Source organism: Musca domestica, unplaced genomic scaffold, assembly GCF_030504385.1.
Source record: "Musca domestica strain aabys unplaced genomic scaffold, Musca_domestica.polishedcontigs.V.1.1 36, whole genome shotgun sequence".
Lineage (NCBI taxonomy): Eukaryota > Metazoa > Arthropoda > Insecta > Diptera > Muscidae > Musca > Musca domestica.
Window position 1 is genome coordinate 2376135 of NW_026712318.1, and position 25989 is coordinate 2402123.

At 37.4% G+C, this 25989-nt stretch overlaps 4 protein-coding genes across 4 annotated transcripts; 3 read left to right on the forward strand and 1 right to left on the reverse strand.

Annotated features, from left to right (window-relative positions):
* The first annotated feature begins 1329 nt into the window (after window positions 1–1329).
* LOC101892276 (uncharacterized) lies at window positions 1330–2292 on the forward strand. The gene has a single exon (XM_005183900.2). The coding sequence runs from the start codon at window positions 1330–1332 to the stop codon at window positions 2290–2292; it is 963 nt and encodes a 320-aa protein (XP_005183957.2).
* Window positions 2293–4704: 2412 nt separating this feature from the next.
* Window positions 4705–5742, forward strand: LOC101892446 (uncharacterized). The gene has a single exon (XM_005183901.2). It carries the CDS (start codon window positions 4705–4707, stop codon window positions 5740–5742), a length of 1038 nt encoding a protein of 345 aa, XP_005183958.2.
* A 4413-nt stretch (window positions 5743–10155) lies between these two features.
* On the forward strand, window positions 10156–25236 carry LOC101890712 (uncharacterized). The gene is made up of 3 exons (XM_005183891.4): window positions 10156–11046; window positions 11150–11582; window positions 23182–25236. Exons 2-3 carry the CDS (start codon window positions 11574–11576, stop codon window positions 24790–24792), a joined length of 1620 nt encoding a protein of 539 aa, XP_005183948.1. The 5' UTR covers window positions 10156–11046; window positions 11150–11573; the 3' UTR covers window positions 24793–25236.
* Window positions 16700–19430, reverse strand: LOC101890541 (ribonucleoside-diphosphate reductase large subunit). The gene has a single exon (XM_005183890.4). The coding sequence runs from the start codon at window positions 19278–19280 to the stop codon at window positions 16830–16832; it is 2451 nt and encodes an 816-aa protein (XP_005183947.2). The 5' UTR covers window positions 19281–19430; the 3' UTR covers window positions 16700–16829.
* Window positions 25237–25989: the final 753 nt, after the last annotated feature.

Genomic DNA, 25989 nt, shown 5'->3' on the forward strand with positions numbered 1-25989 from the left:
TGTTGTGGACGATGGCTTGGTGCATGGAAACGATTGTGAGCGACAAAAAAAAAATATGAAAGAACGCTGTTTACTATATTCCACCCCAAACGTAAAGCTACTTAAAAGCTTTTAGATCGTTTATAACGACCGTAATGTCAAAAGCTTTTTGCCACACACACACACAAAATGCTTGGCGAAAACTCCATTGACTTGAAGAGAAGCCGTAAAGTATTTCTGTCAACAAATATTCAAAACAATCACGCAATCACGATTCCCAACAAGTTCGAGATAACACAAAAGCAGAACAATGATCGACAACCTCGCTTTTCATTTGTTGCCAGCCATCAGAATGAAGTGTATGTTGAGAACAAAAAAGTGGGGAATCTGAAAAAGGTAGGTAAGTGAAATGGCAGGCCAGCCACACGAGGGAAGTACAATTCTGCATGGAGTTGATTTGCTTAACTGCCTGAAGATGCAATGCCTTACTGTTTAGCAAAAAAAAAAAAACAACAACCCCAGCCGTAAGCATTCGCAGTATTCGAACCAACAACAATAACGAGTTTTATGCCAATGGGACCCGTATGACGGCACTTAAACTCGTATGGAACGCCTTGGGAGACCGGCCTACGTCACTTCGCCTACATCAGCCGTATAAAGAAAGATCCATTAGCCAGTCAAGCTGGTTGGCCTTTGATAACCCAACGATGTGATACAGAAAAAAAAAGAAAACAACAATAACAAACCCAGCCAGACATTCAGAAATCGCTTTAAAAGCTTTTCTCTCCGATAGCCGGCAGAGTGAGGCACGAAACACACGAGCTAAGTTTTGGTCGAACCTACGAACACCGCCGCCGAGTACTCAAGCAAAGCAACCAGAGCCGAGATGAGTTCGATAGAGTCTAGCAAGAGCTGCCTCGGCGGAGATAGGCCCGCATTTAGTCGTTTGTTGTTGTCGATAGGAGAAGGTTGTGTGCGGAGAGTTCAGTTCCTCCAGGTTCTTCATAAAGCGCGTTCGATCGTTTGTTTAACCACTGACATACGCTGTTTATATTTACTGTGTTATCATTGTGTTGTTGTTGTTGCTGCTGCTGCCTTTGTTCCCCGCACTTCATTGTTACGCTGCTTGAGCGGATTTGTTTGTGTGTGTGTGTATCTGTGTGTGGTTTGAATGATCTGAGCCTCTACGTAGTATTTTATTGTTGGCCAGACGAGAATAAAACCAACGCTCACACACATTGCCATCTAGAGACTGCCCTTTCTCTGCAAGGCCTATACATTCCTCCAGACCACCAGAGTCAGTTAGTCACTCAGTTAGTATCCAAAAACACCTGCAATTCAATGAAAATTATGGCTAATTGCCCTGCAAATCTCTGGGACGATTACAAGACCCGTAATATTTTGAGTATAAGCGATCGGGTGCAGGTCATACGCATGTATGACTCATATCTCACGAAGCCGACATACCAAAGCATAGCCTCAAAGTTCGACTGCAGTGCCAAACAAATAAAGAACATCATTGCCAATCGCGAATCAATACTCAAACAATTCGAAGAGGCCTGTCGCACCCAAAATGGCGCTCACCTACGAACCGATGTGGTTCAGAAACGACAAGAAAAAATTGAATTTCTCGGCAAAGTCATGTACGAGTACATTCAGCGGGTCATGTTTCATGGCCAGCGGATCGATGATGATATTGTGCGTCAGAAGGCCTTACAGATCAAAGAGTGCATAGCCATTGAGAATTTCCAACCCAATGGCACATGGCTGGAAGATTTCAAAATGACCTATGGCATACCGGCCTTCGATAGGGAGACATTGCGCAACAACATTCCAATAACCGGTGTTAAACGTCCTCACTTGAATGCCATCGATATGATCCAGTATGTCAGTCGTTTGGAACAGGAGCAAAGGCTGAATACGAAAAAGAGAAAATTACCCATGTATGGCAGCAACAACAGCCCCTCGAATATGTTGGAACCCACAATTGTTTATGAGGCCATCGACGATGGCTGTAGTGATGATAACAACGATGGCGGCGACGATGTTCAAGAAGTGCAAGTTATAGCGGGCCAAGAACAATATCAACTTGAAATACCCAAAAATTCGAATCCAGCAAAACGGCCACGGCCCTCATCAAATGTCAACAATACCAACAATTCAGATGAACCGTTTCCTGACATTGTATCGGTGGGGGTAGCTTTGAAGCACTTAAAAGCCCTCGAGGAGTATGCCATGTTAAATGATAACTTCCGGGCAATTGGCTTGCTAACGCAATTGGAAGAGATTTTCAAGAAACAGGGGAAAAGTTGAATGGTACCTATTTGGAATTTAACTGCACAAGGCGAATATTTATAGACTTATTTCAGACGAGATATGTTCCGATTTTTAAAATTTAAGTCAATGTATGACATAGAATTAAGTTGTTACTCACTCGGCGCCGCCAAAAAGATAACATTCCAAAAATTTTTTAAAAAACTCACATTGTTTTAAATGTGTGCGCTCCATGAGGGCGTGAAAAAGAATCATTCCATTTTACATATGTTAAGTGTTAAGTTTTCTTACTATAGGTATAAGTCGAATAAATTTCCAAAAACGAATGTAATACCTTGGTATATAATTTACCTCATTTATGATATTTTAAAGATTTGTTTTCTAAAAAGAAAATAAAAACAATCATTTTTAAATCTCTATATTATTAATAAATGTAAACAAGTAACTGGATTTTTGTTCGTTTTTTTATACCCTCCGCCATACATAGTATGGAGTTCGACATCCGATTGTAACTCTCCGTATTAATCAGCGCAAAAAATCTAAGACGATTTAATCCTGTCTGTCCGTCAGGCTGTTGTAATCTGCTAGAATCAAAACGAATGAAGATAGGAGGCTACAATTTTGCACAAATCAGTCTTTTGTCTGCATGCATGTCAAGTCCGAAGATGGTCTATATCGATCCACGATATCGTAGAGGCCCCATATAACGGTCCGATATGCGGTATTAATGGAATTGTATGATATTCTACACAAGGAGTTCTCTGTGAGCACTTTACCGCCTGGAAGAAAATTGTCTATATACAGGGTGAGATGAAAAATCTGCAACCAACTTCAGACTGCTTTCATTTCCAAGCCACTCGTTCGACAGCTGTTAAAATTATTCCAGTGACATTATATTGTTCTCAAGCGTACAAAAGCATTTTCGTGAGAGTTTTCTCGACAAAAAGAAGTCATTCGTGATGGAATTCAAGCGTGGTAGTGTGATTTCTTTATCTTTGGCTGGAAAACCACAAGTGGCTATGGTTAGAGAACTCCAGCATTTAAATGTGAATTAATCTTTTGTGTCTCGTATCATCGCTCGTTATCGTCATACCGGTAGCATAGCCCGACGTCAAGGAAGTGGACGGAAGAAAACAGCAACATCAGCGCAAATGGTTAGAAAAGTAAGAAGTGGCTTGATCGAAACCCGCGTCGCAGTGGCCGAGAAATGGCTCGTGAGCTGAACATATCGCAATATTCCATTCCATGCAATAAATAAAAAAATGATCAATAAAATTTAAAAAGAAAATGTAAAAATTGTGGCGTTTGACTTTGTTGCAGTTTTTAATCTCACTCTGCATATGGGCGTACAACTGTCAAGAAATTTACATGTATATCCAACCAAAGATTTCGTAATTTTCACACCATTTATAACCATTTTAAAGGAAAGTATAATAATAATTTTAGCTTGTCAAACATATTTGTAAATGTGTGTGTGTGTTCTTTTCAACTATTAGAAAATTGGATATAAAATATTAAAATTCGGTTGTAAAAAAAATGCTTATCACAACGTATGCATGAACAAAATTTGTCATTTTTGTGGCGAAATAAATCTTTTCCGGTATATAGAACCTGATTTTGATAATAAATCATGGAATAAATCTTCACCTTTCATTTAGTTTTCGCGTTTTTTGTTTAATTTAAACTCATTAACAATCATTCACTCATTGGCAACTCATTAGTCTTATTAGTACTAGTCCCGCGGTTCATTTAATGAATGTGTCCAGCTGATTGCGTTTTCCTCATATCTCTTTCGTACAGTGATACTCGGCATTATGCATTACACTAATTCGTAAACAACAGAGGTATTCGGGGATTTTGCTTTCTGTTAATTTTTTATCGTGCATTCTATTTTGTCTTCTTATTTCATTCGTTGGGAACGTTTTTTTATTTTAGTTCTATCGATGAACTAAAGTACCAGTGAACCCGTCACTTGAAGGGGGAGTTGTGGATTATTCGGTTAAATAGTCAAATTACTATAAGTGAGAAATTGCTATTGCAGAAGATTTAACTAAGAATTTTGGAAAATAACGAAAATAATCGAGTAAACAATAGAAAAATTAACACCAAAAACACCAAGTTTCTTTATTAAGAAGCAAAAAATAAACAAGGAAAATAGCAACGGCAGTCGTAAACTATACAAAAAAAAGAGAACGAAAGCCACCTGAGACACATTCAGTCTTTTGTTGTTGCCATTGGAATGAGGTTGTAAGTGACAACCTGGTGCCGGGTTTTTTTATTTTGACACATTGCTCATGAATGAACTGTAAGTGCTTTACGTTCTTGTCATCTAAAGCAATTACAGAGAAAATATAGGACAACTTGGAATCTTCTATTGAACGTTGTGTTGCTGGGAACCATATCATAACTTCCAACTTGAATATTAAGATCCCCCACAAAAAAAGAGGAAACATGAATGAAGTTTTGAGACCATTTTGCAGCTGTCGCAAATGTGTCGACCTAAATGTCAAACAACGTATTGCCATCATACAGGAATACGAATCATCTCGTTCCAAGAAGCCAAGTATAAAAAGTTTGGCTTCCAAATTTGATTGTTGTTTTTCGGAAATTAAAAAAATCCTCCTTAATCGTGCTTCCATACTTGCCGCCTATAAGAAACTGGGCGGTAACCAACGTTCGCAAATACAGCGAAGAGACCTAGCCGATACTCGTGCCTTAGAACGTCGAGAAAAAATCAACTTTTTGGGCAAAGCAATGTATGAATATATACAGCGTGTCTTGTATGCCAACTATAATATTGATGATGAAAAAGTCATGCAAAAGGCTTGGGAATTTAAGCATCAAATTGATGTGGATAGTTTTGAACCCGATCAACGTTGGCTATTGAATTTTAAGCGCATATATGGTATATGGTCATTTGAGATGGGTGCATTGCGTAAATGTATACGGTTAAATGGGCCCAAGGAACCACATTTGAGCGCCATCAATATAGTTGAATATGTTCGCAGAAGAATGAAGCTCAGCCGAAGTAATGGTGGTAGTGGTGGTGGTGCAGCGACGTCCAGCAGAAACAATACATACGATATTGTTGAAGAACATATCCTTCCCGACAGCGAAATCCGTGTGCCAAATAATAATCAAAATCAATATTATCCCACTCATAATGATAGTCTCGATTTACTAGAACCCATAGATCGCAGCTTTTCCGAACCAACTATAGTCTATGAAAATGCCGAAGATGATGAGCCGGTTTCAAATGGCACGCAATGCAATATCACAACCGAAGACAATTTTGAAGCAAGTATACCACAAACTGCGCTATGCAATACGAAACGTACATCAAAATTAGCAAGCATTGAATCGGTCGAAGAAGCTTTAGAACATTTAAAACTTCTTGAAGAATTTGCCATGTTGCAGGATAATTTCCGGGCTATTGGCCTGCTAACACAGCTGGAACAGTGCTTTAGTAAACAGCCGAAAACAACATGAATAAAAGGAATCTCATAGGCATAAAGATCCATCCAAGAAAGCGGATCTTTGTAAATAGCAATAAAACTGGTTGGCAGCTGGCTGCATCTGATGTTTGAACACGTCAATTAGGGTAAAAGATTTCACGGCCCACAGCCAATGAAATTGGAGGAGGCAGCAATGGCTGTACATGCTAGATATATTACAATGTAGACCATAGTCTGATATTTTTTTAAGTCTTCGAATTGATCAACTACTTTATTGTTTATTTCCCCTAGAAATAGAAATTATCCTAAATACGAACATGATTTGTAAATACTCTTTACAAAATAGTATTTGTAATTGTTAATGTAGATATTGAATTAATAAATATGAAAATGAAGACATTCCCATTTAATTAAGGATAAATTATGTCTAACATATTTTCAATACATCGTAGTTTTACATTTTGAAATGGTATTTATCAGCATAATGGTCAATTGCTGTATATTTCCCTTGGATATGGATATACAGGGTGAGATGAAAAAACTGCAACCAACTACAGACTGTTGACATTTCTAAGCCACTCGTCCAACAGCTGTTAAAATTATTCTAGTGGCAGCTCATTATATTGTTTATAAGTGTACAAAAGCATTATGGTGAGAATTTTCCAGAAAAAAAGTTATTCGTGATGGAATTCATGCGTGATAGTGTGATTTCTTTATATTTGGCTGGAAAATCCCAAGTAACTATCGTAAGAGCACACCAGCATTTAAATGTGAATAAATCTTTTGTGACTCGTATCATCGCTCGTTGCCGTGATACTGGTAGCGTAGCCCGACGTCAAGGAAGTGGACGGAAGAAAACAGCAACATCAGCAGAAATGGTTCGAAAAGTAAAGAAGCAACTTGATCGAAACCCGCGTTGTAGTGGCCGAAAAATGGCTTATGAGCTGGGCACATCGCAATTTCCATTTGACAAATTTTGAAAATAGGAGCTCGGGGTAAAGCCATTGAAATTCCAAAAATTTCAAGAACTTACACCGCAACAGAAAGAAAATAGACTCAAAAGAGCTAAAGAGTTGCTTTGCTTGGCCGAATGTGGTGAATTGCGGAATTTGAGAAAACATTCGTTGTCCAGCAGTTTGTAAACAAACAAAATGATCGTGTTTACTTGCCAAAGAGGTCAGCTGAAAATATGCTCCTTCGGTTGGCCGGCCACCAGAACTCGAGCGCCGGCAATGGTGTGGGCCGCCATAACAGTCGATAGTCGCTCTCCGCTCGTATTAATCGACCATGGCATCAGAAAAAATGCCGAATATTATTGCGAAAATATTCTGAAGGGTGTATTAAAGCCTTGGGCACGCAAACATTTTGGCCGCAGACCTTGGACATTCCAACAGGACTCAGCGCCATCGCACTCAGCACGCGCCACCCAAGAATGCTCATTCTTGGGTTGGACATTCCAACAGGACTCAGCGCCATCGCACTCAGCATGCGCCACCCAAGAATGCTCATAAAATGAGGTTCCTCGCTTAATTTCCAGCACACAATGGCAAAAAATCCCCGGATACCAATCCGTTGGACTATTGTGTCTGGAGTAATTTGGAAAGCAAGGTTGGCACTAAAAATACCATAGTGTCGATCACTCAAGCAAGCGCTTCGCCGGGAATGGGCCAAAATACCGCAGAGCAACATTCGGGCAGCGTGTGATGGTTTCATTGACGTTTGAAGGCCATAATTCGTGCCAAAGGTGACCAATTCGAACAGATCTAAACTTATCTTTTGCTTTTATTCAATAAAATTTAAAAAAAATGTAAAAATTATGACATTTGACTTTGTTGCAGATTTTTTATCGCACCCTGTATACCTTAGCTTTGTTTCCTTAAAAACCAAAGGCAATGTGGATGACCTAGAATAACAAGATGTTTTTAAGATCTTGAATAAAACCTGGAGAGTTACTACGTAATGCCAAAACGTAAAAAATCTTGAATTCGGAATTATACTTACATGGGTACAATTTCAAATGTGGAACCTATATAACCCATTTCTACACCAATTATTCTGGATGTTATCCGAATATCACTATCAAATTTCGAAGCTCTAGCTAAATGTTGATTAGTATATATGAAACTAAAGGGGTCCCTTTATATATGATTTTAATCTACAATCGATTACTATCAAGTCTACTTGAAATTTTCCATACTAAACCTAGCCTGGCTATTGCACGGTAAATTTATAAGAATAATTTGCAGCGAATTGGAAAAAGTGCTCAATTTTTCATGCTAAATATTGTGTACACAAATTTCTTTTGTTCAAGGACTTACAATGAAATCGGATACCAAATAATTCGTCCTTTGAAACTTTCCCCAAAAATGAAGTATTAAGGGAGAAGTAACATTTGCTTCATTTTACATTAAAATTTCAATGAACTCAGCCAGTCCTACACTAGTTATAAGGCGTATTAGTAAAAAATCTGTCCCTAAGTAATGCGAAAAGAAGCAACTGACACTTTTTTGGCCCCAAGTAAACGAAAAGGCGACAGTTGCGAATAAATACAAAAACTAACAAACAAAAAAGTTAAACGAACCTCATGCTTGGGTTACTCTGCTAGCGGGAAAAGTAATCCGATATACCTCTTGCCTTGTGAGAAGCTTCTCGCAATTTCTTGTTCTAATTGAAAACATAAAGGGATTAATTTTTAATATATAAATAGGCTCCATCTCAAAGTTAAAGGGAGTACCTTAGGTAGGTAAGATAAAAATGGCGGAGGCACAAATTACATTTTAATTCGGCGCTCCCCTCATGTGATCACTCCTCTCAATGTCTTCCACGGATTAAAAATATCGTGCAAAGCCTCTACTATATTCATTCGGATATGCACCATTTAGTTTAATAAGAATCGAATACTTTTTTCGCATTTTATGCAGGGTAGGAACAAAAAATTTTAACCCCACCACTAGAAGTGGACCGACACATTCTATTTTTACACTAGATCTTGTGTAGGTGAAAATATTGGTATGTGTAAAGTTTAAAATGAATCGGATGATCTTTTCACATTTTATGAGTTACAATTATTGAAAATTTTGACCCCATTGTGGGAGAGGTACCAGAAGGAGTGGACTGATATATTCCTTCTTTACACCAGATCTTGTATTAATAGGAATATTGGGATGTGCGATGCTTGAAAGTATTTGGATGCTTATTTCCATTGCAGCTAAAGAACGATTTGGGCACGTATTGACAAAGGTCTGCGCAAAGTCTGCCCGGCGTTTGATACATACAGGCCCACACAATACGCCGTACAGCGAAAGTAGGCGAATTTTTAAACCTTGAGTTAGAAGCGGATTAGCAGAATCAAACAAAACATCTGAAGCTGTTACTACAACAACACCTACATAAATAAACACCGACAGAGCCATCCGAATCACTACCTGGTGGATAGGCAACCTCCGACCAGGCATGTAAGGAAAGACCTTCATGATCTAGAGATAGAGGTACAAAGGTATAAGAGAGAGCCTCTAGATCAACAAGCCTATCAAGCGGACTCTCTAACGCGGTCTCAGAAGTTATTGAAGGATATAGAGTGAATACTGTATTAGGAGACCATCCCCCTCCCATTGCAGCTGAAGAGCGAGGAGCTTCCCCGACAAGCCCGAGTAGTTTTGGCTCAACTAAGATTCGGATGCTGCAGTCGCCTCAATTCCTATTGGGCCCAAATCGACAGCGATGTGCAGAACATCTGCCCAGCTTGTGGCACAGGACCAGATGACACACTGTCCAGCCAAACGTACCCACCTATCTCCAGTCTCGTTGTGGACCCAACGCGTACAGGTTGCATCCTTTTTGAGACTGGACTTAGAGGCAGAACCCGATTGAGAAGATTCAGATCGAACACGCAGTATGAGCTGCTACAACAACAAAGTAAATAGACTTTATCTCGTATTAAAAAAAAACTTGCCTGGCATGGGAAAAGGTTTAGAAGGGAAAAGTTTTATGTAAAAAGGCAAAGCTTGTTGCCTGAATCTTAGCTGATATTTTATATCCTGGCGATCGCCATCTTTTCCTCTTTATATCAAGAAGTCGCTTTAAAATACAAAAAATACTCTGTGTCCACTCTCTTATAAAAGTATAGAACAGGGGTGCTCAAGAAGAAATATCTCTTTTCAGTCAAATTTCTCTTTGCTTATTAAAATCAAGAACAAAACAGTGTTAAGTCATTATTTATACAAATATTTTTTATCCATTTGCTTTATAAATTATTTTGCAAACATTCATGTTTAAAAACAATTAAATAGAACCGTAAAATATAAAGAAAAACAGAATTTTAATTTTCTCTTAAATTATCTCTTTTTTCGGTTCTTGTTCTAGAACACGGTTTTGAGCACCGCTGGTATAGAAATAGAAATTTGAAAATCAGTTTCCAAATTTTTTACATCAAATATACCTACCTTGAAATACATACGAAACGAATATGAGTCATCTTTAAACTCAATAGCAGAACGTAGAAATTGAAATACCAAAAACATTTTAAAGCATACTTTCCATACGACAAAGAGCAAAACTAGATACATACACAATTTTTCAATTGATAACAAAAACAAAAAATGAATGGTGTCGAGAGAATGAGAGACGATCTTTGCACTTAGCACAAAAATGAGCATGATTTAGCCAGCAAAGAGAGAGAAGACATGTTGTGGAATTTTGTATAAAAATTGGTTGTGAAAATTGAATTGTGTAAAACAGAATTTTCTGGCGTGATCTGTGGCCTCAGTTGCATTTTAACTACACAACTTGACAGAGTCGGAATAAAAGGTTGCTGCTGTTGCTGATTTTGAATAATTTTGAATAGATAATTTGTATAAATCCAACGGAAGTAAAACGTGTGTTGTTGTCATCGGCATTTGCCCACTTTTTTGGCTCGTCTTGGTTTTGAATGGTACCACTTGTGCTGATTGCGTTGTGACGTACCAGCCAGCCAGTGCAACGATCATTTGGGATTCCAATACACACACACACACACACACACACTTTACCCCTTTTTTAACATTACCATTGATAAATATCAAAGTCACAACAAATTTGATAAAATACAAAACGAAACGGAATAAAGAAAAGCCATAAACACTTGCCGGTTGTGATTGATTTGTTTGAATGGAAAAGCGGATGTTCTATTTGTTATAATTGTTATTAACATTATTGTGCCTTCTTGGCTTTACGGAGAGAAAAACAATAACGAAACAGCTGACAGAGCACTTGGTGGCAATAGGCATGGTACAATCTGATCTGCCTCACAAATAAAGTTCTGCCTGGCCACAGCCAGCCATACAACAATTATTTTTTTAAGGTAATTTTCTTAATAAACTGGTTTACTTAAATCGACCCCCCATTCCAGCCCACTTGCAATGTTTATTAACAAAACTGGTTTTCTTGGTTTTTTTTTATTTCAGACGGGTTTTGTTGTTGTTATTGCTTATATGGTTTAACTGCGTCGACAGTGGGCATGGACAAGAGTCAACGCACATAACCTAACGTGCTCGATCGCACTGCATTGTGGGTACTGGGTTAAGCAGCGGCGCTCAGTAATCTTGGCGTCGATTCAAAATTTGATTCCAGCAAGCAGCCCGCTCTCCAGTTGCTGTCAATGGCACATTTTGGAATCGGAAACTGGTTTTGAATTTTCGAAAACAAGTTAACCCGGTTTTTGCATATCCAACCCGTATCTCACAGCTCTGTTTTAGTTAGACTTGTTTCAAATATCAACTTTTATTTGATGATAGTGGCTGTTGTTTATTTTTTTGCCATCAGCACGTCTTAACCACATCGGCCAGCAGCAACAGCAGACTGTTAAGTCAGTCCGTACGTTCATCTAATATGGCTCAGGTGAGTGAGTTTGTTATTTTGTTATAAACTTATTTAATAATTCCAATATTTTGATTTTGTGTGTTGAGTTATAGTTGTTTTACGTATTTGACAATGCCAAAAACAAAAAAAGAAAAGATGAAAGCGTATGCGCGGCAAGCAAGAAGTTGGATAATTTGAATATCTTCATTAACGGTACTTTCTTAAAAAGTGATATGAAAACTTACGCACGTCAGGAATCTTAATTGGGTCAACACAGTTTTAGAATCTGTTAGATATTTCTAAGATATTTTCATGATGACAGATTGATGTATTCTTAGGATAAAGTCAATTTGAAGGCCATCTTGCGGATCAGTTTGGAAATTTTACCATTTTGAGATTTAGAAATGGATTTAGGTAAAATTTTCGCACAGTTTGAAGTAGGTGATTACAACGATAACCCAAAGAAGTCCACCTTCAATGACTTCTCTTTTTATGACCTCTACAATACGAAGAAGATAACCTCCTTTGTATTTCGTTTAAACACACTATGTTCAAGAATGAATTTATAATATTTAAGATGAAATTGACATTTGACACATATATTTGGAGTTCTCCAAATGTCTTTGGTATTGGGAATAGGCTTCATCGGTCCATCCTGAACGTCGGGATTTTGGAGATTTTTGACACAACTATCAACCAAATTATATGTAATTTAGTGTTATTGTTAAATACGTTTTTCCCTGGTAAAATGTTGTTCATATCTCTCTTGTACGGCTCACTCGTGACCGAAGGCAGCACGAATAATAAGGGTGATTTTCTAAGAGCTATAGAAATGTCTTTCAAACAACAAAAGCGCATAAAATTTCGAAAAATCCGAATTGATTTTATTCTCAATATAAGTTAATGTTTGAAGATTATTTCATGAAATTTTGTCCGCCCTGCGATTCAAATGGTTTTTCCGCTTAGTTCTATTTTGGCATATTCTTTCTTCAATGTTGTCTCCCAATGCGTCAATTGAAGCGGGCACGTGTGCATAGAATTGAGCTTTAAGCTAGTACCACAAAAAATAGACAATAAGCGTTAAATCGCATGGTCTAGGCGCCTAATTGACCGGTCCAGAATGGGAAATGAAATGTTCACCGAATTTGCCTCTCAATAAATTCATTGTTACGATTGCTATGTAGCATGTGACTGACCTGTTGAAACCAAAAACTTTTTTTGGCTGATCTTCAGTCCAATATCCACAATTTTACTTATGAACCTACCCGTTAAGCTGAAAATGAGCCTCGTCGCTGAACACAATTAAGTGCACGAACTTTCTTTATAAACGTCCTTAACAGAGTAGGCATTTTGATCATAAAATTCACTGAGCTTGCCGCATACTTCCACGCGAGGAATATCACGCCACGAAATCAACGGCCACGCTCTTTACCACATGGTCTGCGAAGATGAAAACACAGCTGAATGTGCAGGTGGAGGGGAATTCAATACCGACCAAAAACTACCCCAAGATTCTAGTGGTCACATTAGACAGCATGTGCAAGCCGTCCGCGCAGACCACAGCCATCTGTGACAAGATGAAAAGTAGGAACAAGGCCCTCAAGAGGCTAGACGGCAGTACTTGGTTAGCGAACAAAAAAATCCTGTTAACTTCTTATAATGCGATAGGTCGGCCTGTGGTCAGCTATTCGGCTCCAGTGAGATCTGCGAATACTGCGAATACATGTACTACTAGTACATGAGGAGGCTAAAGTCCTTCCCTTACGTCAGCATAATCATATGATTTCGGGTGTCCCAAACATCATATGGTGGCTACAACTTCCACACCCCGGAGTGTCACGAACGATTTCACGATCTAGAGAGAGAGGTCCAACGCTATAAGAGAGAATCCATAGAAGCATATCAGGCAAGTCTGAGTGACATTCATACCGATGCAGTCGTATATGCTATCAGCTGATACAGGATGAATGCCCCCCTCCATTACAGATGAAGAGCGCCAGCTACCTAGACAAACCATGGTAGTTTTGCGGCAATTACGTTCAGGATGGTATAGTCGTCTCAATTCGTTTTGGGCACGAATTGACGAAGATGTGCGTGACGTATGCCCGGTGTGTGATATAGGCCCGCACGAATGCTGCACCTCTTTAATTGTACATTCAAACCTACCCAACTCACTCCAGAAGATCTCTGGCTACAGCCCGTTAAAGTAGCCGAATTTTTAGACGTGGAGCTTCAACCAGATTAGCAGAATGTAAACAATCAAATATACTACTGCTAAAATAACAAAAGTGCGTGAGCTGTTTGCCTTAAATGCTCGTGCGGGGCATCTAAGGCCAACTGGCCCATAATCTCGTAAAGGAAGAACAAGCTCCTTTTTATCACTTAGCATGTCTGAGCTAAGAGGTAGGTATACTGACTGGCCACTGCAATATCAGATATAGCAGTGTACTTGACTACTGTAGATCATATTATTATGAAGAATATGTAAAGACGATTGAACACCTACTATTCAGATGTCCTATGAAACAAAAAGATACATATGTTATTTGGCAGGTGAGAGAAAGAAACTCTAACGTTCTTCTCAGACAAAGATCCCATTACATGTGCATGTTTACCTAAAGCATTCTTTGGCCAAGGAGACCATTCTCAATACTATACTTCTCTCGATAAAGTCTTCCTTCTTTTTTCGTTTATATATCTCTACCATCACGAATTTCTTTCTAATCCACTGGGCAAAAGATCTCCGAGTGAAGCAGTTGTCGACTTCCGTGTGGCTGCGCATCCCTAATCCAAACCAAAAAAAAAAATGTCCCGTGATGTAACAAATATCGACAAAGCTGTCTTGACTTGGTGAAACCATGTCTGTTAAATGGAGACAAACGTTTTTTTGGCGAACCTTTTTTGGATAACCAATTGATGTATAGGCTGTCATATTTTAAGAGCAATGTTTTGATCTTAGGATAGTCTTCTACTTGCAATTGTGTATCCCAACTGGATGTTAGGTACCCTTCGATGCAGAATTCCTTACTAGTAATTAACAAAGTCTAAAGTAAACACTTCCGAAATAGGCTTGCTTCGTCTTCGTTATACATTTTTTCTGCTGACAGATTTTAATCCTGAATATATTCGCGTAAGTGCTCTACAATAAGAGTGGCTAGTTTTTAATCGTCTAGCCAACCAAAAGCAATTGGTTACCCAGGCTCTCTTATTAAATTTATATACTACTGGTAGGTTGAAAGCTTTTTTAATACTCTCGTGTGGTTGCCGATTTGCTTTTGCATATCCCAGCTGCATTACGAATCAGTTCATGAAATTGCAGTTTCCTTGAATCTATCTAGCCGAAGCCATTCGTATATTGCGAATTCAATCTTTTGATTTTCAGATCTTCTTAGCGCATGTATATTTTCAAGTCATCGACAGATTAACCTCCAGAGGCAAATGACAAAATTGGTTCCGTCTTTTTTTATGATAACGCAGAACATTTGTTTGTCATCAACACCATATCATTCTGATAACACCCTAATTGAAATATTTTATTAGTGTAATTAATCGGTTCTAGTATTTCCCTGAATTGAAAGAACTGTAGGTGCTTTTATGTTCTATTTTGTTGTTCGAACTACTTTTGAACAAACACCCTTGCTGGTCGACTTTTAATCACAGACTGAATTTAATTTAATACTCAAAAGAAAAAGGGGAATCCCAGCATTGCAAGAAAGACTTGTGTTTTTAGAACAATGTTTTATCGCGTGCGCAGTATTAGAATTTGGCCAAAATTTCCATTCCACAGGGACTTCTCTTTAAGAATTCAGATCTTGTCGCTAGACAAATGCCGGTCGCTCTACAAAAACAATGAGAAAGATTAAAGGGGTACTTACGGAAATTGAAATAGGCTGATGTTTGGGAAAGTATTTATAGTTGTAAATAGGTTCCATGATTTCTAGTGGAAAAAAAATTCAAAATGATTTGTGGTAGTGTCCTAAACTTGTAATCCATGCATACAACGCATTAAATTATAACCAAGTCTTTATGAACAAGTAAAAAAGCAGTAAGTTCGGCCGGGCCAAACTTGGAATGCCCTCCACCTTTTGGAACGAATTAGAACATTTCAAAAAATTAAATCCATTAAAAATTCTGTTAAAATCTTAAAAATACCGAATATTGGAAGGTGTCAATGTATAGGGGATATACGATATTATGGACCTATATAGACAAATCTATTTCTAGGAATAAAGTACTCACAAAGAACTCCTTGTGTAGAATTTCAGACAATTCCATTGCAAAATGCGGCTAAAACATCAAAATTCCGAATATCGGTGGGTATCGTTTTATGGGGGCTTTACGATATATAGACAATTCTTTTCAGGGGGTAAAGCACTCACAAGGAACTCCTTGTGTAGAATTGCAGATAATCCCATTGAAAATGTGGCTAAAATAATCAAACTACCGAATATAGGAGGTACCGTTGTATAGGGGTTATTCAATATCGTGGACCTATATAGATAATTCTCTTACATGGGATAAAGTACTCGCAAAGAACTATTTGTGTAGAATTTCAGACAATTCCATCGAAAAATGTGGCTAAAATCGTCAAAATACCGAATATCGGGAACATCGTGAACCGAACATTCGAACTTGACCTGCCTGCAGACAAAAGACAGGCCTGTGCAAAGCTTCCTATCTTAATTCGTTTTAAATCTAGCGTGATTACAACAGACGGACGGACAGGCCTAAATGGTCTTAGAATTTTACGCTGATCAAGAATATAATACTTTGTTGGGTCTAAAATTAGTATTCAGATGAGTTACAAACGGAATGACGAACTTAATATACCCTCCATACTATGTATGGTGGAGGGTATAAAGATCTGGGATAATTTATGTAGAAAATTTACTTTAACCAGTAACCTTAATGCCTGTGTAGTTATATATGAATCCAGTCTCGCCAGAGTCGGAGCTTTTCAGTCTAATATCCTCTGCAAATTGTCATTTCAAAATTAACACATCACTGCTATTTTACATTTCTTGTGCCATTCTAAATTTACTGTTCCTTGATCTGATGTACAACATATTCTTCGCTCTGGGTGTAATACATTAAATATAGATATTGTGTCGCTCTTAAATCCTCCACATCTTCCTCTTTCTTCAATGGTTTCTTGGTTTTTAAGTTTTTAATTACTCTTTATTATTAAACACATATTGGATTATTATATTACAATGGATGAAGAATTAGAATGAAATACAAATAATATGATTTATGTATGAATAAAAATATGTTGGAAGTTTGCTCTTATGATCCACACGACATGCAGGCTTCCTTGTTTTCCAATGAGCAGACCATTTCAGCCATTCTCTTTTCTCGCTCGGCTGCCTCAACCTCTTCTTTGGTCGGTGATGCAACTCCATTTTGTTTTTCACCATTTGTTGTGGCAACTGTGGCTGCGACACGGCTACGATCCACCGTAAACTGAATGGCATTGGCCGCAGGCTTTGTTCGTAAATAATACATGCCCGTCTTGAGGCCAGCCTTCCAGGAATAGAAATGTATGGAAGTCAATTTTCCGTAATTGGGTTCGGCTACGTGTATATTAAACGATTGACTCTGATCGATGAAGGCCCCACGATCGGCGGCCATTTTGATGGTTGTCTTGACGGAAATTTCCCAAACGGTTTTGTAAAGCTCTCGGATCTCTTTGGGAATCTGTTCAATATTTTGTATAGAGCCACGGCTAGAAATGATCTTATTCTTCATATCTTCATCCCACAAATCAAGTTCGGTCAAATCCTTGAGCAAATGGTGATTGACAATATTAAATTCACCTGAGAGTACACGACGTGTGTAAATATTCGATGTGTAGGGCTCAAATGATTCATTATTACCCATAATCTGGGCTGTAGAAGCAGTAGGCATTGGTGCTAAGAGCAATGAGTTGCGCACACCATGCTTGGCAATTTTGGCCTTTAGGTCAGCCCAATCCCACAAGTCGGTGGGTACTTTATTCCACATATCATACTGAAGAATACCTTTGCTTACAGGGCTACCGGGATATGTTTCATAGGGACCATCTTTCTCAGCCAGTTCACAACTGGCCTCCAAGGCACCATAGTAAATTGTTTCGAAAATTTGCTGATTAAGCTTGTAGGCCTGTTCACTTTCATAGGGGTAACGCATCAGAATTAGGGTGTCAGCGAAACCTTGTACACCAATACCAATGGGACGATGTCTCATATTGGACTTTCTTGCTTCCGGCAATGGATAGTAGTTGATGTCAATGATTTTATTGAGATTGCGCGTAACAACCTTGGCCACATTCTTCAATTTCTTGAAATCATACGTCTTTTCTGGAGTCACAAACATATTGAGACAAATCGAGGCCAAATTACAAACTGCAATTTCATCAGGTGCCGAGTACTCAACAATTTCTGTACACAAATTGCTGCATTTGATCGTGCCAATATTTTGTTGATTACTCTTGCGATTGCAAGCGTCTTTGAACAGCATATAAGGGGTTCCTGTTTCCACTTGGGCTTCGATGATGGCAAACCATAGCGCCTGCGCTTTTACGGTCCTATTGGCTTTGCCTTCCTTTTCGTATTTTTCGTAAAGTTTTTCAAATTCGTCTCCCCACACATCTTGTAGCCCCGGACATTTGTGTGGACACATTAGCGACCAGTCGCCATTCTCTTCGACACGCTTCATAAACAGATCGGGAATCCAAAGGGCGTAGAAAAGATCTCTGGCACGATGCTCTTCCTTGCCTGTGTTTTTCTTTAAATCCAAAAACTCAAAAATATCCGAATGCCATGGTTCCAAATAGATGGCAAATGCGCCAGGACGTTTGCCGCCACCTTGATCGACATATCGTGCAACATTGTTGAATACCCTTAACATGGGCACTAAACCATTGGATGTGCCATTAGTGCCGGCAATAGAAGTTCCCTTGGCGCGTATACAATGGACATTGATGCCAATTCCTCCGGCCGATTTCGATATCATGGCGCACTGTTCAACAGACTTGAAAATACCTTCAATCGAATCAGCCACCATGGTCAGGAGGAAACAAGACGACAGCTGGGGGAGATTGGTGGCAGCAGCAAATAGAGTTGGAGAAGCATGAGTAAAGTAACGTTCCGAAAGCAAGTTGTAAGTCTCGATGGCAGCATCAATGTCTTCACCATGTATGCCCACAGCCACACGCATGAGCATGTGTTGAGGCCTCTCCGCAATCTTTCCATTCATTTTCAACAAATACGACCTTTCCAATGTTTTAAATCCAAAATAATTGTAACCGAAATCACGATCATAAACAATGGCCGAATTGAGGCGCTCCGAATTCTTCATTACCACATTATAATGAAACTCCGATATCATGGGTGCCGGTCTGTCCGTTTCGTCGCTAATATAATGATGCAAATCACTGATCACCTCGGAGAACACCTTCTTCGTTTCCTTATGAAGATTCGATACAGCAATACGGGCTGCCAGCAAAGCATAATCAGCATGATTAGTTGTTAGAGTAGCAGCCGTTTCCGCTGCCAAATTATCCAATTGTTGTGTGGTCACACCACAATACAAGCCATTAATGACCCTTAAGGTTATGGCAACAGGATCGACAAAATCCATATTCAAGCCATAGCAAAGCTTTTGGATGCGAGATGTGATCTTGTCGAAATGTACCTCTTCCTTGCGACCATCTCGCTTAACCACAAATAGCTTCTTCGATTTCATAGTGTTAACCATATTGGTGGACAGCCTACTGAAGATTGAACTGCAATTTCACAATATTCTGGAAAGAGCAACAAAAAATTACTCTTTAAAAAATGATAAGAGTGCGGCGTCGCTGTATCAGTTTCGCACAATACAATGCACAATTAATATACAAAAGCCGCCTAAATGGACAAAGAAGAGTAGTAAAATTGCGCCAAAATAAACTTTAAGTTTACGCGTTGCCACATGGCTGAATGTTTGATTGTGTACTAAACGAACTGGTTTCTCGGTGCTTAGGTCTGCTCGTATACTTTTTTAGCAAAAATAGAAATAATGGCCGGAAACTTCATTGAAAAGTTTTGCTTTCCATATATAGATGAATATATGGAAAAGAAATACGAAAAAACAGCAAAAACAAAATTAATGCTATATAATTTATGTGTTGGGTAAATTGCTACAATGACTAGTAAAAATAGTACAATTTATAAGGTATTTCTGGCTATATTCTTAGTAAGATTTACTCATTAACTTTTAGAAGGAGAGTAGCTTTCTTCTATTGAAAAAATGAGGAGAAAGTAAAAGAAGAAGTAAAAAAGATGATTTCCAATAATAATTAGCAAAAATTAGTTATTTTGGTAAATGCTGCTATTTTATTAATATTAATATTGCTTAGGTAGAAATTTAATAATTGGTTTTTTTTTCTTTGATCAAATATTAACTACCAATCTTTCATCGCAAAGAAAAATTCAAAAAATTGAAAAACATAAATATTTCAATTTCGATTTTAAATTCGAAAAACCAGAGCTTGCGAGAATTTGCTGGTTCAAAAGTCTCCTTTACTCGAAGTCGTCCGTTAACCCAAAAGTTCTGTAAAAAGGGGCGAATTCTGTTTAATGGAAAACAAAGCTGTTAAATCGAAAATTCCATGGTACATTAAGGAGCTAAAACAGCATCGTAGAACTACAGATTTTTTTTTAATTTTAAAGCTAGGTAAAATGCGCGAAAAATTAATGAAATGTTTGAATTTTAATGCAAAAATATGATCTAAACGGTTCAATCTTTCAATTCTTTGGCAATACAGGATAATAGCTTTGATGCGCGCCCCGCAATGTACGTTTGTTTTTTCCAATCATTTATTTTATATATTTTTTATTTTTCAAAACAATACTACATACATACACAAAATTTGAAAACAAAAAAAAAAAAAAAAAAAATAATCAGCTGTAAATCTACTTCACCTTTTTATTGTACCATGTTCTTCCTTTTTTTGACTTATTTCCTTTTTTATAAAATTCAATATTTTGACGTTCTTTTTTGTCAGTTTTTGCAGTGATTCGTCTGTTTATTTTTCACAGTTTCAATTTTTTTTTTTGCAAAAAGGAATAAAAATATCTCACTCTCTCAAAAAGAAGTTACTGGATACAAGTCCTGTAGGGAAAGTAACCAGACCATTCTGAAAATCTTCCAGAAAATCCAACAATTCTGTGTCAAAAGTTCTCTATAAAGATAATATTCAATAACTGGAGGAAGTACCAGATACTAAATATAAATACCGAAAACAATTCCGTTAAAAAATGTGACTTAAATCGTCAAAAATTGCGGATAGTAGGATACTGCTGTACGGGGATTTATTTAGACACTTATCTGCTACAATAGTAGTTGACTATTGCAAACATTAAACAACAAATTTGAAGCACTTCCGTTGAAAAATGTGGTTTAAATTAGCAAATACTACAAATACTACCTTAATGTACCGTTATATGGGGACTACTGGAAAACATTGCCCTATATGTATAGAAAATATTTCGCGACAGGAGAGGTAAAAGCCAATACAATCATTAAATCGGCAACAGATCTGTGGGGAGGTACTATTATATCTGGGCTATCCGAAAAACGTGAACTGAAATTGGCCTTCTTACTGACAAAATACACACATGTTAAAAATTTTGTTCCAAAATCATCGTTATTACATCAGCATTTTACCTTACTAATTTGTAGGGTCTAATGCCATGTTTTCTTTAGAACTTTTTGCAGGTATATGACAATATTAATCCAAATCCAGTGGGTTAACCCATTTATATGTAAACGTACTGTAACGTGATTTTTAGATAATATGGTGGTGGTTCACGCTGAATTCTGGATCCCGATACGGAACTAGTAAAAAAATATCTAAACCAAATGAAATTCATATATATATATATATATATATATATATATATATATATATATACATATATATATATATATATATATATATATATATATATATATATATATATATATATATATATATATATATATATATTCGAGAGAGCTTCCTTGTCTAAATTTTTTGTACACACACAGAGCAAACGAACATACCTAATATTGGCATTTTAGCAATCAGCTGACTTTTTGCCTTTGCGCGCTAAGCCCGGCAGCCGGCATTTTGTACTAAATGGACGATCTTTGGGTATCGCAAAGAATACATTGCCAGTATGTAGCAAAGCTTTCTTTGCTTTGCACAATTTGAAAGTGATGGGCTTGGGTACATACTTTCCGACATGACTCACACAAATATGTATGTGTGTACGCAAATATACCGGCATACAGTTTTTTTAATAATCAGTAAACAACAGCTAAGTACATTCCACATGGTAATTTAGTTGAAAGCCACAAACAACATTACCAAAAGGAAATGTTTTACGAGAATAATGGGGTCAACAAAGTCCAGATGTCATAGATTAGACTATTAACAGATGGGGACATTGAATCATCTTTTTTTCTTCAATTCGAAACAAAACATTAGTTTTGCCATTTCGTTTGCATGAAATATTTGTCCAAAGTTCTGTATTTAGAGATGGGAAATGCCCGGAATTTATCAAACATTTGTATATATGTGTGTATTTTTTGAATAACAAAGAAAACAATAGAGACAGATTCTTTTGTTAAATCAGCGAATATGGCAACCCTTTTCCAATGAACTTGACCTTGTCATTTTTCAAATAAAAATAAGTTACATCTAAGATATTTACGTATGACTAATGGCATATTTTACAAAAATTATAAATAAACTATTATTTTCGGTGTTCCTTGGTACCATTCTTGATACGGAGAGGAGGAATTTTATTTATCTTTTTTTGGTCTAAAAATGAACTCTTCATCTAAAGGAATTTTTTTCGGTGATGCAATTTATTGTGTGCTCCTCAAATGACATTTTATTTTAAGACAGCCTTTAAGGATCAAAACCCAAACATAACCAACTGAAAAATGTAACCAAAATCTATATAAAATACCTGCTATATGGATTCTGTACTAAAAGGAAAACTTGCGACGACAATTTTCTTGAATTTAATTGCCAATTTGAAAGAAAATGTGAGATGACAATCTTCTAACAGCAATGTAGCCAAACAAGGCGCAATATTGTCTATCTTCATACTTGTCCTAGCTGCAGCAAAATGAAACATTGATGCACAATTCAACCATTCCGTAATCAAGTCACCCATTACTTATGGGTCTAACATGTTAGTTTTCTGGTTAGGATTATTTTCTTCTTGATAGAGGGTATAAAAGTTGCGAAAATGGCAAAATATTGTCAGATTATAAATCGGGAAGCAGCTTTCGTAGACTGCTGTATAGTATATGAGGGCGAGTAGGTCATAAATACGGCTGACTCTAACACCATTACTGACCATTCGCAAATTTGAGTAGTAAAATTAATCAACTATCAACAAAATTCAAGCCATAGAAAGAGGAACAATTAACCTATATTTAAAAATGTTCTCTAAATTGTTACAATACATAAAATGTCAAGAGGAAAGTTGAGGACCATATCAACAGAGAACTAATGATTTCCCTCCCTCAATAAATGTTATCATAATAAAATGTATGAACGTTTTCTTTTTCAGTTATGCAACGTAATAACCCAACCATTTCTCTTACATCTTCGTTACAGGACTACAATATTGATAGCTATATAGACGTTGATAATACCGTCGTACAACCCAGCCCACAACGTGTGCGCAACATATTGACGCTCGAGGAAAAAGTAGCAGCAATTAAAGCGTATAACCAGCGACCAATGTACACTCGGGTTGCTCGCATGTTCAATTGCAGCTGGGAGCAGATTAAGAACATTATAACAAATCGTGATGCCATTATGGAATTCTATGAGGCAACAACAAAACAGGAAGAAATGCCAATGGACTTGAAGCAGAGGAAAGCGCAATTTTTAAACGAATGCGTTTACGAGTTGATACAAAGGATTCAATATCACATGAAGTTGCCCGTAACCGAGGAATTGATACGTCTAAAAGCATTGGAGTTCCAAGATTATATAAAACTCGAGGACTTTACACCCCACAAGAAATGGCTAAATGGTTTCAAATGCACATACAACATTTCGTTGGCGAATAAACATATCGTTTTGAATCGTATACCACCCGCCTCAATGGACCTCAAAGATGTCATGGCTTATTGCACAAAAAATTCCTGTTCCCATGTACCATTGTACATAAAAGATCTGAAGCAAAAGTATAGCAGTTTGGATGAAAAAACACCAGAATATGAACATCGTCGTGTTAGAAAGTTACACTTCCTGCAGAAAGCCCTAAACGAATATTTACACAGGGCCAAGTTTCATTACAAGTCAATGAAATTAGACGACAAGGCGTTACAAAAGGTGGCACAAGAATTCAATGACATCCTAAAGGTACATGACTTCCATCCCACCCTATCGTGGATAAGAAAATTCAGACATCGACACGATAACTCCCAAGAGAAGGGTCCAATAAACGGTAAAATACCTTTGCTGTCGTTAGATTTAAAAGACATCATCAGCTATTGCAGTCGTATGAACAATAACAGTAAGACATGTTCCATTACACTGACACCAAAGGAACCACCCAATGCCATGGCTATGCAAATGCGTTTATTACCAAAGTATGCCGGAAACACGGCCGATTCAAAAATTAAGTTACAAAGGGGTTCGATTATCTATTTGGACGAGGAAGAGGAAGAAAAGGACGTTAAACCGCCGATCAATGAAATCAGGATGGAGCAAGTCAAAGAGCCCGATCCATCGCCGCCCTTGAAAATACGAAAAATAGAATCAATAAACAATGATCCGGTTCTACAACAAGAATTGCAGCAAGAGAAAAGGGCAGAAACACAATGTAATACGATCATAAAATTGGAAAGGCAAGAAACAGGAGACGAAGAAGAAGAGGGTGGCGGCACAAGCAATATTCCCAAAGCTTCATCATCAGTTACCACCCACAGAACGGTAATAACTTCAACGGAAAGTGTTTTACAGCAGCACACAAACAACTCTGCAATTCAATTATTATCGCCTGCTTCAAAGTCACAACCACCCACCCACGTCGAAGAGGACTCGGAATTGCCACGTCAAATAAATAATTTTAAAGATGTGTTGCGCTTGCTTAGACCACTGGAGGAATATGCAATGCTCAAAGAGAATTATCGTGCAATTGGACTTATAACCCAATTGGAGGAAGTTTTGAAAAATTCCGATGACAATCCCACGGAAGAAGATTTCAATACGTAATATTAAAGGAAGAGTGGGGAGAAGGAAAATATAAGAAGCACCACCAAATTAGAAACACAATGTGTTACTGAATAACCATATTTATATATATGGAGTTGGCATATGGCTATAACTTACCACAAGTAGAGTGTATGCCAATGTGCCCATGGATAGGACAAATAATTAAGTAACATAGTTCATAAGTTCAGCTAAAATTGTAAAAAATGTTTGGGTGTTACTGGAGAAGGTCTGAGTGTATTGAATTTTTCTAGAGCGGACTTCCAGTAACAGCAAGCTCAAGGCATATATATTGTGCTGGACTTAATACCTCTAACCATAATTGTTTTGTAAAATACATTTATATCCAAATATAAGTCTAGTAAGTAGTTACAGTAAAAGGATATAAAGTTCCTTTTTATAGCTGCGTAAGAAAATTAATAAAGAAAATGTATTTGAAATATGAAAGCATAAGTTGTTTTAAAATCATATTCATATAAGAAACGAATACCGCTATCGGCGTTGTGATAAAAGGAAAAAAATCCAAATCGTTTCCAGTGGTAGGTATTTTTACCCTGATTCTAAACGGAAGGGAGGGTTCAAATGGCTACTTTGGAAAACTTTTGGATTGAGTTCATAGATTTGTATAAATCACTTCCTGAAGAAAGACGCCGAAGAATATTGGCAATCTGCACATTCGGAAAAAGGCATACGAGGTGATGGTGGACAAATACAATAAAATTGATAAAGAAGCCAATATTTATATGGTTAAGAAGAAAATCAATAATATGAGAACAGCAAATCGGCGGAAGCTGAACAAGATGCGCAAAAGTGAACAAACAGCAAATGAGCACCAAATAACGTTTACGCACCAACGCTTTGGTATTATACGAACTTGGAATTCCTAGTACACATATCGTTATTTGAAATTCAAAGAGGATCAAATTGTTGCCAAAAGTAATCTTCTTGGCCAACATTATGTAGGCTACGTGTCGGCCAAGATTACTTTTCACAATTGGAATAGGTATATTACATTCCGAACCTAAGCTCAATATGTTTCATAATTAAATAAGTTGTCCACATATGACAAATTTTCTAACCTTTTCAGGTTTTATTAACAAACATGTTAAAGATTGCAAAACTTGTTGAATATTGAAGGTTGGGAAATTAAACATCATTATTTTGCAACTAGGTATTAGTCTTAAATTCAAGCTTAAAACA